This window comes from Schistocerca nitens, chromosome 5, assembly GCF_023898315.1.
Source record: "Schistocerca nitens isolate TAMUIC-IGC-003100 chromosome 5, iqSchNite1.1, whole genome shotgun sequence".
NCBI classification, from domain to species: domain Eukaryota; kingdom Metazoa; phylum Arthropoda; class Insecta; order Orthoptera; family Acrididae; genus Schistocerca; species Schistocerca nitens.
In genome coordinates, this window is record NC_064618.1 from 182,071,428 (window position 1) to 182,088,606 (window position 17,179).

Here is a 17,179-nt window from a genome sequence, read left to right on the forward strand (position 1 = left end):
ATGACCATGTCAAAGAGGGCAGAGGAGGGGACAGAGGGTCAGGGCATTCTCTTACTTTGGTGTAGGACACTGACCCTAAAAGTGGAAGAATTGGCAATGATTAATGGAATGGGGATGCAGAAGGCAATGGAAACCACTACATTAAAGACAAATAATGTGTTTTCACAAGACGTGTGGCCTATAATCGAAAATGTGTCATGATGATCTCGCCATTGGCAAAAGATTTCTGAACAGTCCCCCATTCAGATCTCTGGGAGGGGACTGCCAAGAAGAAGGTGACAATGAGAAAAAGATAAAATCACCAACGGAAGGATAACGTTCTATGACTCAGGGTGTGGAATGTCAGAAGCTTGAACGTGGCAGGGAAGCTAGAAAATCTGAAAAGGGAAATGCAGAGCCTCAATCTGATATAAGTGAAATAGAAAGAAGACAAGGATTTCTGTTCGGATGAGTATAGGGTAATATCAATGGCAGCAGAAAACATTATAATAGGATTAGCATTCATTATGAGAAGGAAGGTAGAGTACAGTGTGTGTTGCTGTGAACAGGTCAGTGACAGGGCGGTTCTCATCTGAATCAACAGCAAACACTGACAACTTTAGTTCAGTTATACATACCTACGTTGCAACGGAAGATTGAGAGATCAAATACCTGAAGATATTGAATGGGTAATTCAGTATGCAAAGGGAGATGAAAATCTAATAGTCATGGTGGACTGGAAGGTGGTTGTAGGGGAAGGAGTAGAAGAAAGGGCTACAGGAGGATATGAGCTTGGTACACAGAATTATAGCAGAAAGATCGAGTTCTTCAGTAAATTTTGACAAGTAACTGCGAATAGTCTGTTCAAGAATCACAAGAGGTGGTGGTATACTTGGAGAAGGCTGGGAGATAGGGGAAGATTTCAGTTAGATTACATCATGGTCAGGCAGAGATTCCGAAATCAGATATTAAATTATAAGGTGTACCCAGGAACAATTAAATATATGATTTCGGAATCTCTGCCCGACCATGATGTAATTGTAAGGTGTACCCAGGAACACCCCCCCATGAACCATGGACCTTGCCGTTGGTGGGGAGGCTTGCATGCCTGAACGATACAGATATCCATACCGTAGGTGCAACCACAACAGAGGGGTATCTGTTGAGAGGCCAGACAAACGTGTGCTTCCTGAAGAGGGGCAGCAACCTTTTCAGTAGTTGCAGGGGCAACAGTCTGGATGATTGACTGATCTGGCCCTGTAACACTAACCAAAACGGCCTTGCTGTTGCGGTACTGCCGGAACGGCCGAAACCAAGGGGAAACAACAGCCGCCATTTTTCCCGAGGGCATGCAGCTTTACTGTATGTGTAAATGATGATGGCATCCTCTTGGGTAAAATATTCCGGAGATAAAATAGTCCCCCATTCGTATCTCCGGGTGGTGACTACTCAAGAGGACATCGGTATCAGGAGAAAGAGAACTGGCGTTCTACGGATCGGAGCGTGGAATGTCAGGTCCCTTAATCGGGCAGGTAGGTTAGAAATTTTAAAAAGGGAAATGGATAGGTTAAAGTTAGATATAGTGGAAATTAGTGAAGTTCGGTGGCAGGAGGAACAAGACTTTTGGTCAGGTGAATACAGGGTTATAAATACAAAAGCAAATAGGTGTAATGCAGGTGTAGGTTTAATAATGAATAAAACAAAAATAGGAGTGGGGGTAAGTTACTACAAACAGCATAGTGAACGCATTATTGTGGACAAGATAGACATGTAGCCCACACCTACTACAGTAGTACAAGTTTATATGCCAACTAGCTCTGCAGATGATGAAGAAATTGATGAAATGTATGATGAGATAAAATAAATTATTCAGGTAGTGAAGGGAGAAGAAAATTTAATAGTCATGGGTGACTGGAATTAGACAGTAGGAAAAGGAAGAGAAGGAAATGTAGTAGGTGAATATGGATTGGGGCTAAGAAATGAAAGAGGAAGCCACCTGGTAGAACTTTGCACAGAGCATAACTTAATCATAGCTAACACTTGGTTCAAGAATCATGAAAGAAGGTTGTATACATGGAAGAACCCTGGTGATACTAGAAGGTTTCAGATAGATTATATAATGGTAAGGCAGATATTTAGGAACCAGATTTTAATTTGTAAGATATTTCCAGGGGCAGATGTGGACTCGGAACACAATCTATTGGTTATAAACTGTAGATTAAAACTGAAGAAACTGCAAAAAAGTGGAAATTTAAGGAGATGGGACCTTGATAAACTGAAAGAACCAGAGGTTGTAGGGAGTTTCAGGGAGAGCATAAGGGAACAATTGACAGGAATGGGGGAAAGAAGTACAGTAGAAAAAGAATGGGTAGCTTTGAGGGACGAAATAGTGAAGGCAGCAGAGCATCAAGTAGGTAAAAAGAAAAGGGCTAGTAGAAATCCTTGGGTAACAGAAGAAATATTGAATTTAATTGATGAAAGGAGAAAATATAAAAATGCAGTAAATGAAGTAGGCAAAAAGGAATACAAACGTCTCAAAAACGAGATCAACAGGGAGTGCAAAATGGCTATGCAGTGATGGCTAGAGGACAAATGTAAGGGTGTAGAGGCTTATCTCATGAGGGGTAAGATAGATACTGCCTACAGGAAAATTAAAGAGACCTTTGGAAAAAAGAGAACCAATTGCATGAATATCAAGAGCTCAGATGGCAACCCAGTTCTAAGCAAAGAAGGGAAGGCAGAAAGGTGGAAGGATTATATAGAGGGTTTATACAAGGGCGTTGTACTTGAGGACAATATTATGTAAATGGAAGAGGATGTAGATGAAGATGAAATGGGAGATAAGATACTGCATGAAGAGTTTGACAGAGCACTGAAAGACCTAAGTCGAAACAAGGCCCCGGGAGTAGACAACATTCCATTAGAAGGTCTGACAGCCTTGGGAGAGCCAGTCCTGACAAAATTCTACCATCTGGTGAGCAAGATGTATGAGGCAGGCGAAATTCCCTCAGACTTCAAGGAGAATATAATAATTCCAATTCCAAAGAAAGCAGGTGTTGACAGATGTGAAAATTACCGAACTATCAGTTGAATAAGTCACGGCTGCAAAATACTAACACGAATTCTTTACAGACGAATGGAAAAACTGGTAGAAGCGGATTCCGTAGAAATGTTGGAACACTTGAGGCAGTATTGACCCTACGACTTATCTTAGAAGAAAGATTAAGGAAAGGCAAACCTATGTTTCTAGCATTTGTAGACTTAGAGAAATCTTTTGACATTGTTAACTGGAATACTCTCTTTCAAATTCTAAAGGTGGCAGGGGTAAAATACAGGGAGGGAAATTCTATTTACAATTTGAACAGGAACCAGATGGCAGTTACAAGAGTCGAGGGTCATGAAAGGGAAGCAGTGGTTGGGAAGGGAGTGAGACAGGGTTGTAGCCTCTCCCCGTTGTTATTCAATCTGTATATTGAGCAAGCAGTAAAGGAAACAAAATAAAAATTCGGAGTATTAATTAAAATCCATGGAGAAGAAAACATGAGAAAATACAGTACTGGTACTCAAGAAAATTTACATCCGAATCTCGACATAAGAATGTGCACTTAAGCCCAGTTATGCATTTTAGTATGGTTCACAAAATTCCGATGAACTTGAAGTATCCTCTGATGTCTTGTTTCTTTTGTGATATAGTGCAACATCTTTTAATGTTTTACACATACGAACATACAGGCTTCCTGTGTCATCGTAGCTGCGAAAGAGCGGTGGCACCTGTTATCTGCCGTTCTCTGGTAACTGCTGAAACGAATCAGTTTCTAACAGGTCACGGGAAAACATTGCGGATGGTGATTTGAAAAGCGTTACTTTCAAAGTAAATTTCCTTTTACACAAGATGAACTACATGCGAGAATGTACAATGAATTTCTTAAATCACAGAGCGTTAGACTCACAATTAAAAATCAACTCTTCGTGGACAAGAATTTCGAGCCCAGAAGATCAGACATTAACGTCGTTATTATAAATTTCACTGGCACATTTGTGTGATATATCTTAAAGTATAACACGCGCAAAAAAGATCAAGATTATATGTGGAAGCTTAGCTTCTCTTGCAGCTTATTAATCTTAGAGACTACGATTATATGTGAAACCTCTGCTTTTCTTGTAGCAACACTATGTATATTAATTTAAAACATCAACTTTTCTTATTTGTGTGTTTGGGTTACTTAAGAGTGATCTTGCTATTGGCTGACTACATCACGTGTCCTATGCTGTCAAAAGCTGGCGAGATCACATGACATGAGCTATGACTGGCTGACAAAAGCGCTTCACAATCTCGATTTCAATGCCTTGGAAAGTAACATGCGGTGTTTGGTGGAGTTCAAATTTATATCTTCGTAACACGAAAATATGCAGCGTACATGTTGCTGCCGCACATAAAAGATCTTTCCAAAACATGTCCCCCCCCCAATGCAATCCCCCCCAACCCAATCCCCCCCAACCCAATCCCCCCCCAACCCAATCCCCCCCCCAACCCAATCCCCCCCCCAACCCAATCCCCCACCCAACCCAATCCCCCACCCAACCCAATCCCCCACCCAACCCAATCCCCCACCCAACCCAATCCCCCACCCAACCCAATCCCCCACCCAACCCAATCCCCCACCCAACCCAATCCCCCACCCAACCCAATCCCCCACCCAACCCAATCCCCCACCCAACCCAATCCCCCACCCAACCCAATCCCCCACCCAACCCAATCCCCCACCCAACCCAATCCCCCACCCAACCCAATCCCCCACCCAACCCAATCCCCCACCCAACCCAATCCCCCACCCAACCCAATCCCCCACCCAACCCAATCCCCCACCCAACCCAATCCCCCACCCAACCCAATCCCCCACCCAACCCAATCCCCCACCCAACCCAATCCCCCACCCAACCCAATCCCCCACCCAACCCAATCCCCCCACCCAACCCAATGCCCCCACCCAACCCAATGCCCCCACCCAACCCAATGCCCCCACCCAACCCAATGCCCCCACCCAACCCAATGCCCCCACCCAACCCAATGCCCCCACCCAACCCAATGCCCCCCCCCAACCCAATGCCCCCCCCCAACCCAATGCCCCCCCCAACCCAATGCCCCCCCCAACCCAATGCCCCCCCTCCAACCCAATGCCCCCCCTCCAACCCAATGCCCCCCCTCCAACCCAATGCCCCCCCTCCAACCCAATGCCCCCCTCCAACCCAATGCCCCCCCCCAACCCAATGCCCCCCCCCAACCCAATGCCCCCCCCCAACCCAATGCCCCCCCCCAACCCAATGCCCCCCCCAACCCAATGCCCCCCCCAACCCAATGTGCCCCCCCAACCCAATGTGCCCCCCCAACCCAATGTGCCCCCCCAACCCAATGTGCCCCCCCAACCCAATGTGCCCCCCCAACCCAATGTGCCCCCCCAACCCAATGTGCCCCCCCAACCCAATGTGCCCCCCCAACCCAATGTGCCCCCCCCAACCCAATGTGCCCCCCCCAACCCAATGTGCCCCCCCAACCCAATGTGCCCCCCCCCAACCCAATGTGCCCCCCCCCAACCCAATGTGCCCCCCCCCAACCCAATGTGCCCCCCCAACCCAATGTGCCCCCCCCAACCCAATGTGCCCCCCCCAACCCAATGTGCCCCCCCCAACCCAATGTGCCCCCCCCAACCCAATGTGCCCCCCCCAACCCAATGTGCCCCCCCCAACCCAATGTGCCCCCCCAACCCAATGTGCCCCCCCAACCCAATGTGCCCCCCCAACCCAATGTGCCCCCCAACCCAATCCCCCCCCCAACCCAATCCCCCCCCCCAACCCAATCCCCCCCCAACCCAATCCCCCCCCCCCAACCCAATCTCCCCCCCCCAACCCAAGGCCTATCTGCGACTCAGCATCTCCACTATATGGTGAGCAGCAACTTTCCTTCTCATAATATCGTTACATTCCATCCTGGATTTTCCATTATTTATTATATTTCACATGTTGACATTTTGTGATACTTATGTTTTGTTTGTGACCTATAGGTACCGAGCAGAAATAATTCAAGTAGTTCCAGAGATAAGGGTGTTTTATGTGGATTATGGAAATGAGGAGGCTTGTACTGCTGATGAACTGAGAAGCTTACCAAAAGAAGCATCAGAGCTGCCTGCACAGGTATAGAATTGATTTCTTATTAGTAGCACTTTTTTTCCTTAGTAAATTAGTGATCTGTGGTCTCTTCGTACTACTTCATTGATACATAAATGGAATTTAAATGCAAAAGCTGTTCAAAACTGAGGGTTACTCAGTGAGCAACATGGGGGTGCATTTTAGAAATAACAAGAAATCAAAAAAATTGATTAGGTAATGGAGTGAAACAGAAGATGTATCTATGATCACGATGAAAGTAAAATTGAGGTGCACAGAACATGTCACTATGCTAATGGTTGGTAGGTGGACCAGGTGGTAACCTGCTAGATTCAGAGAGAAGAAAAGGTATAGATGGAGACTTAATGGCAAGTATGTAGGTGACATTAGAAGACATACAGGAGCACAATGGGTGCATACAGTTGAAGATTATACCCCAAAAAATCTTAGAGGCGTCATTTATCAAGCAGTACATTTAAATTGGTGGTGGTATGTAAAATAATTGTTGTTGCAATACACCAATAGCACATGGGAATGTAGCTGGGAAAAATCGTCACACATTGACTACATTTTAACAGATAACTTTTGTCATTCTGGAAGTATGAAATGCTGTATGATTTCTTTGTGAGGCCCAGTTTAAACCCATGATTGACAGTGCTGTGCTGACATGAACAATACGAGAGAGCATGCAAGAAAATAAACTCCATACAAATTAAAGATAACTAGGAAGACAGTGAGATTGCTTGCAAGATTTAAAAAAGAATCCTGTTTATAAGGCCACATGGACAAATTGATGATCTCACCAGATTCTCTTAGCACACTGGTCATAAGAATGGTGCCTAAAATCAACATATTCTCACATTAAAATTGCTTTGTGGCTGACAGGTTGCAGTGGTGGGGAATGGAGTTGCTGAGCCATATACAACGTATTACTTGTTCATATCTATAGTTGTGTGTATACAAAAAAAGAAACTAGTGATCTGCTGACTGACTTTTGCAAGCATTTCATATTCTAGAGGGGGAAAATACCTTGTTTCACAAAGCGCCTAGCATCTAGTGCACGTTAGTCTATCGATTATTTAGATTATTTTGAAATGCATCCCTATTGGTTTTTGAACACATTCCAAGTTGATTTCTGAATGAGTGTGTAGTGTACGTGATGTCTGTGCCAGGGGAATTCATCTACAAATAAACTTTACTGCAGACAAAAGGGGGCAGGGCTATACTAGCTGAGCGGAATAAAGCCGAATGGTTGAATGCCAACTGCTGTTTGTTTATGTGATTGATGAGGTATGCGAATATCAGCGTTGTTATAATAACTAGTGTAATCAATAGATTCAGACTACCAGAGGGGAAATAAACGACTAACAGGAACAACAGGTAAGAAAGATTACGTATTATCTTCTCAGTGTATCCAAGTTAATGAAGTTTTGCCAGAAAATTTTTGGCCAGATCGTTACCTAGAAAGGGCAAGTTGTACAGTCCCCAGCTAGCAGCCATTTAAGTTCTATTTGGGAGTAGCGTGGAAAACTTGTTGTACAAACACGTAATAACGCCTAACCGGAGAATAATCGCTGGATAACTAAATTGGTGATTCTGTCACGGTTAGTAGAGTTAACTGGAGAATGAGTTTTGTCAGTGGAAGGAATATTTACAGAATTGGTGATGAGAAGATTGTTTGGTAGAACGAGGAAGGATAAGAAACAGGGATATCACACAAATTCTGGAAGAATATGACGATTCCAAATTTACACAAAAATTTCGTACTACTACTTTTTGATCTCATGCTTGTGAAACTGGAGTATAGTAATGAAATGTAAAACTATTTAAAACATAAACCTTTTTGCTTGTAGCAGGCTAAATAGGCATTTCATATTGGTACTTCGCGAATTATATTCCATCATATTATAAATAATGACTATTATTACCAAAACAGTCTCACTTATTTGATGTGTGTTACAATTGCTGCAATATTAGAAAGGCCTATTTTCTTTTATCTAGTAGACAGTGGCAAAATAGATGTAATCAGATTGAGAAAACACACTAGTCTTGGGCACTATTTGTATTAACAGCTTTTTCATGTAGCAAAATGTTTGACGAATTTTGATGAAGTAATAGATAGCAGAAAGGAAAGCACGCCATGTAAAGCTGTAGCAAGATTAGACAGAAAAACACCAAGAAAATTTACATCCCGAAAACCACACTGAGAAGCTTAATATCAGGTTGAAGCCTACTTACTTTGGAATCTGGATATACAAATGTGCACTTCAAGGTGAATTATTCATTTCAGCATGGTTCATAAAATTCTGACGCTATTGGAGTATCCTCTGATGTCTTGTTTCTTTTATGACATAATTTTAGATCTTTTAATGTTTTACACATAGGAACATTGGACTGCTTATGGCATCGTAGCTGCGCAGGCACGGTGATGCCTCTAATCTCGCGCTCTCTGGCAACTACTGGAACAAATCTATTTCTAACAGATCGCGGGAAAATATTGCGAATTGTGGTTTGAAAAGTGTTATTTTCGAACTAAATTTCTGTGATGAACTATGTGCGAGAATATACGATGAATTTCTTAAATCACAGACCGTTTGATTCTCATTAAAAAGTGAACTCTTTGATGACAAGCCATTCAGAACAATTTCGAGCCCAGTACATCAGAGATTTATTTCGGTATTAAATATTTTACTGGCACATTTGTGTGATGTATCTTTAAGTGTAACACGCGCAAAAAAGATCATCATCATCATCATCATCATCATATGTGAAAGCTTGGCTTTTCTTGTAGCTTATTAATCTTAGAGACAAATATTATATACGAAGCTTTGCTTTTCTTGTAGCAACACTATGTATATTAATTTGAACCATTAACTTTTCCTGTTCGTGTGTTTGTGCTACTTAACAGTGATGGTGCTGTTGACTGACTATATCACGTGTCCTATTCTATGAATATCTGCTGTTACTGGCTGGCGAGATCACGTGACATGAGCTATGACTGGCTTATAAAAGCACATCGCAATCTAGATTTCAGAGCTTCGGAAAGAACATGCGGTGTTTGGTGGAATGCGAATTTATACTTCAATAATATGAAAATATGCAGCGTACATGTTGCTGCACGTCAAAGAACGTTGCAAAGCATGTTTTTTCCCCTGTGTTGCGTTTTCTAAAGTGCCGGGAAATTATAAGCCGCTGTATAAAACCATAACCATTCAAATGATTGACAAATTGTACAGTTCTGAGGGAACGATTACTGTCACTTAACACAGAGAAAGTGTATTTTCACCCAGGAGAAAGTGTATTTTTAACCGGGAGATCCAGGAGAAATCTGGGAATTTTTTTTCCCCTTGTCCACGTATACACCCTGTTGTAGGTAGCGGGTATGTCAGTGGTGGGGGCTGCTGCTGCAAGAGGGATGGCAAAGTCTCAGCCTTAATCACATGTTACAGGTGAATAACAGGCTCATTAAATAGGCAGTCAGTCACATACAAGTTTCAAAGTAACAAATTATTTAAGTAAATGGAGAAAAATGTATGGGGTGAACACAACTGAATTTTTCGTAACACACTATGTCACTAATTCCTGCACATCACTTAAAACTAAAACACTTCCACTAATATCAATATGGTCATTATAATTGCTGTCAGAATTTAATGAAATAAGTTGTTCAGTGTCAAATTCCATTGCACATGAACTGTCGCATGCTTTCAATATTACTTCCTTCGTGTATCTTACAATATGATGCTAGTTGGGTGCCGAAGTTTGGTTTGTAGCACCTTCTGCCAATCTTTCCATTTCTGATAACATATGGGGGTTGGAGAAAAATGCAGAAACAACATGAGAAATCCATGCTTGACACAAATGCAGATGCTAGCCAAGCTTGGAGGTTGCACTGTTTATCTGACCATGAATGGCACCTGTGCAGTGTCGACAATATATTGCATGTGTTAATCTGGTCAGAACAGTGTTTTGTGTAGTTGTGAGTGCATTATACTGGAGCTAAGTGAGTTCAAATGTTGGGAAATTGTTGGAACTCATTTGGTGGGTGCTTCCATAACCAAGGTAGCTGAGGTGTTCGGTGCTTTTAGATCTATACCACATACAGAGAAAGTGAAATATCATTCTCCTCCTTAAGTCACAATATGGATGAAAGTGTGTGTTGAATGATTGTGATAGTCATTGAAGAGGATGGTGATGAATAATAAGTGAACAACAGCTGCAAAAGTCACTGTACAACTGAGTGTTACACTCGTGGACCCTTTCAGTAACAAAGCAACACGGAGGGAGCTCCATAACAGGGAATCGCAGGGCGAGCTGGAATTCAAAAACCACTCAACACTGATGCTAATGCTTGTAACAGGAAAGCATGGTGCTGAAGCTATATACCCAAGATTACGGAGCAATGGAAGAAACTCATTTGATCAGATGAATCTGGTTTCACACAGTCACGTTAAACAGTGTGGAACAAGCATGGTATTAATGCCTATGTTGTGCTAGGTGCTTCGTCTACAGTCTGCACCACATCAGGTGCTCTGTCCGTGATAGGCACCAATCAATAGCAGTAACTGTAGTGTTTTGATCTAGCTGCAGCTGTTCTGAATGCTGTGTGCATACTTTGTGGTTATTATCAATTGCCAATCTTGCTGTATAAAGTTTTGAATGATGCCAAAGTCGTGGTACACATTTTATCTTCAGATTTTATTATTTAAGTACTCCTGCCATCTAGGACACCAACGGCCTTTCCGCAGTAGTGGTAACACTGGTTCCCATTACATCACTGAAGTGAAGCACTGTCAGGCTTGGCTAGCACTTGGATGGGTCAAACAGCCAGGAGAGTGGTGTGCTGACTACTACCCCTCCATATCCATAGTTAAGGGCTGAGGATGACACGGCAACTGATCGGTATCATTGGGCCTTCAAGGCCTGTTCGGGTGTTTTTATATATATATATATATATATATATATATATATATATATATATATATATATCCAAGACGTCCTGTTATTCTGGCCTGCCATGTCAGGCATTCCGTCTGAGGTACATGTACATCAGGATGGGCTGCAGTGTTATTTTCAGGCATCTGGTGTTCAAATCGCTGCTTTAGACTCAGCAAGAATGTCCTCACTTACTGGGTCCATTGTCTGAAGTAACAAAGGGCACACATGAAATAGTACCTTACCCAACAGATCCAGTTCTTGAGGACATTCTACAGAGTCACAAACAGCCTAAAAATAGCATTACAGCTACTCCTAGTGAGCATGGACCTCAGACGAAATACCCAACACTGCATGCCATGGTAATAGAGCTTCCAAGATCACAGGAGGTCTTAAATGATAACTGACAGAAGATAAAATATCTAGCACAACTTGAATGTCATTCAGAACTCCATACAGCAGGATTGACAATGGGTAATAACCACAAAGTATGTGCACAGCGTTTAGAACAGTCGCAGCTAGAAAAACACTATAGTCACTGCTGGAAAAACACTACAGTCAATGCTATTGGTCAGCACATACTGTGGACAGACTATCTGACATGGCATAGACTGCAGAGTGCCTATCACAACATAGGCATAAATACCAGATTCGTTCCACACTAGGATCAGTATCAGCCAGCACCTGAAGAAGACTGCAAGTCATGAAGTTGAAATATTATGCATGAAATTGCAAGTAACCAGCTTAATCCAGATTGTTCATGACAGTGCCTTGCTGGAAAAGCCTGAAGAATTAAATTACTTCACACTGTTCCCAACTACTGGCAGAGTTTATGTCCCAAGAGTGAGATGTAAGAGGGGTTTGGTGGTGATTTGTGCAGCTGTATCGTGGTATTCCATGGTCCCCATAGGTATTCTGCAAGGCTGCATTACTCTCAAGAATTATGCAATCATTTTGAATGATATGGTCCATCACATAGTACAGTGTTTGTTCCCATGTGATGATGCCGTGTTCCAACATGACATGGCCCTTGTTCATACAGCTCGCTTTGTCCAGGAGTGACTTTGTGAGCACAATGCTGAATTGTGATTGTGAATCTGACATTTTACTTTCTACACAAAAATATTGAAAAGGATAAATGTTTATCCCTCCCCTCCCATTTGTGCGGCCTGCCCACTTGATCACCTTCCAAAACATGCACGTTGTCACCTGGCACTTGCCATATAGCGGAGATGCTGAAAGACTTTCACAATTAAAGCTTTGGTCATTGGCCTTCGTCAACAGTACACACACACACACACACACACACACACACACACACACACACACACTCTCTCAAATGCAACTCTCACACATGACTGCAGTCTCAGAAAGTGGATTCAGTTGCCTGAGACTGCAGTCGTTTGTGAGAGTTGCTTTTGCGTGAGTGAGTGTGGGTGTGTGCGTATGTGTGTCTATTGTTGACGAAGGCCAATGGCTGAAAGCTTTAATTGTGAAAGTCTTCTTGATGTGCCTATATGCAACTCAGTGTCTCTGCTATATGACGAATAGCAACTTTCCTGCTCATAATATTGTTACATTCCATCCTGGATTTTCCAAAGTATAAGACCAGAAAGAGAAATTGACATTCTCTTCAACCAGGACCAAGGTGCTGCTCGGCAGGCCAGAGGCCATGGGAATTGGATTTCAGGAATAACGACTGTCTCACTGCAAGTACATTGTACAGTGTCCAATTTTGTAGACATTATATTTATAGTAGTATATTTTGGCACTTTGAAAGTAGTTTATATGTTACGAAGTATGGTCCATGAGAAGAAGAAAATTGTGGCAATTGCTGGCAGTTTGTACGCTATGTACTCACATATTCCTCGAAAGAAAATGACACAGTACCTGGAATATAATAGACGTAACACAGTGGATAATAACAGACAGTAACGAACATAGTAAAACCAACATTTTATTGGCGGTCATCTTTAGTGTTGGTATACACAACTGTTCCCCATTTTGTACACTTCTCAGTGAAGAAATTTTAAATCTGCCTTGCGTCTCCAAGGAAATGTTTGTCACTAGATGTGTTTTGTTTTATTGATATAAAATAGTAGCAGTAGTCTTAACGAAACACCATTTGGCTTGCTTTCTCCGTCTAAAAACAGTTCATTACAAAAGATGTTGTTAGTACTTAAGGTTTTTGGTCACACGGGGGAGAAATACAGAAGTCCTTAAATTTTTTGTCAAGTTATGTCTTTACTTACTTTTGAGGTCTCAAAATTTGTCAGGGAAAAATGGTAAAACTTACCTGGAAATCAGGAAATTTAACTTGGGGTAGCCCTGAAAGTGTTCCATTTGACGCCATTGGCTAGTTCCAACTGTTCGCTGGATTTCAGTGCATGTTTTCATTTTCCGGCATCTGTGGCATTATGCCATAATAAAGACTCAAATATAAGGTAATACAGTACTGGTACTCTAAGAAAATTGGTGTCCAAGAAACCACACTGAAGAGCTTAATATCAGGCATGACTCTGGACATACAAATGTGCACTTTAAATTGAATCATGCATTTTAGTATGGTTTACAAAATTCCAGTGCGCTTGAAGTATTCTCTGATGTCTAGTTTCTTTTATGACGTAATGTAATATCTCTCAATGCTATATATGTACAGACATATGTAAGTGTTCACTTGAAACTGAAAAAGTGGGCAAATTTGGTTATTAGTATTGAATAAAATGCTTTGTTTTGAATATATTGACAGGCTTAGCAGAATTTTACACGTTTTCCTTGAAACAGTGTCTTTCGATCATGAGACGTGTTTCAGCATTTGTCTGGTACCTCCTCTAGATGGGAGATTATTTCTTAATTTATGTTGTTTACATCTTAAATTTACAGAATGCCAGTCTTCAGTGAATTACAGATAGCCAGCACTCTGTGTTTTATCATTGTAACTCACCGCAAGGTTTTATGTGTGTTCCTGGAGCACAATATAAACTGCGAGTTATATAGTTTCTTGGCCCTACAGTTAACCTTGTTAATTTTTTACACAATTTGAAAAAGTTAAGTTCTGGTGGGATGTAAACCTGATTGGAAATGCTACATAATAGTACTGCAGAGTACGAATAAAAAAAAAAAAAGCTTTGTTAAAATCACTACACAGCAAAATGTTAGGGTACTTGGAGTCGTAGAATCTAGTTATGAAATGAATATTAAGCCAAGGACTGCTTTCTTATTTTGCGTTCCTTATCTGGATAGGGTATGATAAAACAATTGCCCCACATACAATAACTGAAAAAAAGAAAAAAAAGACAGTCCTGCCCAAACAGAAATCCAACAAAAGGCATATGAGTGGAGCAAACACTAAGCATGGGCTTCCTATGTCATTGTAGCTGTGCTTGTGCAGTAACATCTGTTCTCTGGCGCACTCTGGCAACCGTTGAAACAAAACTATTTCGAACAGGTCACAGGAAAATATTGCAAATAGTGGTTTGAGAAGCATTTCTTTCAAAGCAAATTTCGTTTTACGCAATATTAATTTATTAAATCACAGAACATTTTGATTTCCAATAAAAACTGAACACTTTGAGGACCAGCCACTTAGAAAAATTTTGGGCCCAGATGACCAGACATTTATGTCATTATTTAAAAGTTTCCTCTGCACATTTGTGTTTCGGTATCTTCAAGGATAACACACACAAAAAAGACCAATATTGTATGTGAAAGCTGAGATTTTCTTGCAGCTATACCACGCGTTTATTAATTTAAACTATTAACTTCTCTGATTTGTGTGTTCCCACTACTTAGCAGTGATGTATGCTGTTGGCTGACTACATCAGATGTTGTATGCTCTGAATATGTGCTGTAGTTTGCTGGTGGGATCATGTGATGTGATAGATGTTGTTGTTGTTGTTGTGGTCCTCAGTCCTGAGACTGGTTTGATGCAGCTCTCCATGCTACAATATCCTGTGCAAGCTTCATCATCTCCCAGTACCTACTGCAACCTACATCCTTCCAAATCTGCTTAGTGTATTCATCTCTTGGTCTCCCTCTACGATTTTTACCCTCCACGCTGCCCTCCAATGCTAAATTTGTGATCCCTTGATGCCTCAAAACATGTCCTACCAACCGATCAATTCTTCTAGTCAAGTTGTGTCACAAACTTCTCTTCTCCCCAATCCTATTCAATACCTCCTCATTAGTTACGTGATCTACCCACCTTATCTTCAGCATTCTTCTGTAGCACCACATTTCAAAAGCTTCTATTCTCTTCTTGTCCAAACTGGTTATCATCCATGTTTCACTTCCATACATGGCTACACTCCATACAAATACTTTCAGAAACGACTTCCTGACACTTAAATCTATACTCGATGTTAACAAATTTCTCTTCTTCAGAAACGATTTCCTTGCCATTGCCAGTCCACATTTTATATCCTCTCTACTTCGACCATCATCAGTTATTTTACTCCCTAAATAGCAAAACTCTTTTAGTACTTTAAGTGTCTCATTTCCTAATCTAATCCCCTCAGCATCACCCGATTTAATTTGACTACATTCCATTATCCTCGTTTCGCTTTTGTTGATGTTCATCTTATATCCTCCTTTCAAGACACTGTCCATTTTGTTCAGCTGCTCTTCAAAGTCCTTTGCTGTCTCTGACAGAATTACAATGTCATCGGCGAACCTCAAAGTTTTTACATCTTCTCCATGAATTTTAATACCTACTCCGAATTATTCTTTTGTTTCCTTTACTGCTTGCTCAATATACAGATTGAATAACATCGGGGAGAGGCTACAACCCTGTCTCACTCCTTTCCCAACCACTGCTTCCCTTTCATGCCCCTCGACTCTTATAACTGCCATCTGGTTTCTGTACAAATTGTAAATAGCCTTTCGCTCCTTGTATTTTACCCCTGCCACCTTCAGAATTTGAAAGAGAGTATTCCAGTTAACGTTGTCAAAAGCTTTCTCTAAGTCTACAAATGCTAGAAACGTAGGTTTGCCTTTTCTTAATCTTTCTTCTAAGATAAGTCGTAAGGTTAGTATTGCCTCACATGTTCCAACATTTCTACGGAATCCAAACTGATCTTCCCCGAGGTCCGCTTCTACCAGTTTTTCCATTCGTCTGTAAAGAATTCGCGTTAGTATTTTGCAGCTGTGACTTATTAAACTGATAGTTCGGTAATTTTCACATCTGTCAACACCTGCTTTCTTTGGGATTGGAATTATTATATTCTTCTTGAAGTCTGTGGGTATTTCGCCTGTCTCATACATCTTGCTCACCAGATGGTAGAGTTTTGTCATGACTGGCTCTCCCAAGGCCATCAGTAGTTCTAATGGAATGTTGTCTACTCCCGGGGCCTTGTTTCGACTCAGGTCTTTCAGTGCTCTGTCAAACTCTTCATGCAGTATCTTATCTCCCATTTCATCTTCATCTACATCCTCTTCCATTTCCATAATATTGTCCTCAAGTACATCGCCCTTGTATAAACCCTCTATATACTCCTTCCACCTTTCTGCCTTCCCTTCTTTGCTTAGAACTGGGTTGCCATCTGAGCTCTTGATATTCATACAAGTGGTTCTCTTCCCTCCAAAGGTCTCTTTAATTTTCCTGTAGGCAGTATCTATCTTACCCCCTAGTGAGACAAACCTCTACATCCTTACATTTGTCCTCTAGCCATCCCTGCTTAGCCATTTTGCACTTCCTGTCGATCTCATTTTTGAGACGTTTGTATTCCTTTTTGGCTGCTTCATTTACTGCATTTTTGTATTTTCTCCTTTCATCAATTAAATTCAATATTTCTTCTGTTACCCAAGGATTTCTATTAGCCCTCGTCTTTTTACCTACTTGATCCTCTGCTGCCTTCACTACTTCATCCCTCAGAGCTACCCATTCTTCTTCTACTGTATTTCTTTCCCCCATTCCTGTCAATTGTTCCCTTATGCTCTCCCTGAAACTCTGTACAACCTCTGGTTTAGTCAGTTTATCCAGGTCCCATCTCCTTAAATTCCCACCTTTTTGCAGTTTCTTCAGTTTCAATCTGCAGTTCATAACCAATAGATTGTGGTCAGAATCCACATCTGCCCCTGGAAATGTCTTACAATTTAAAACCTG

The 17,179-nt window shown here is 41.6% G+C and overlaps 1 protein-coding gene across 3 annotated transcripts in view; it reads left to right on the forward strand.

Annotated features, from left to right (window-relative positions):
* The window catches only part of LOC126260186 (uncharacterized), a 296,244-nt gene that overhangs the window by 93,295 nt on the left and 185,770 nt on the right, over positions 1 to 17,179 (forward strand). For all 3 annotated transcript variants that reach the window (XM_049957462.1, XM_049957463.1, XM_049957461.1), the window contains exon 12: positions 6,039 to 6,168. In XM_049957462.1, coding sequence (XP_049813419.1) covers positions 6,039 to 6,168 — 130 coding nt within the window. The remainder of the gene's footprint in view (positions 1 to 6,038; positions 6,169 to 17,179) is intronic.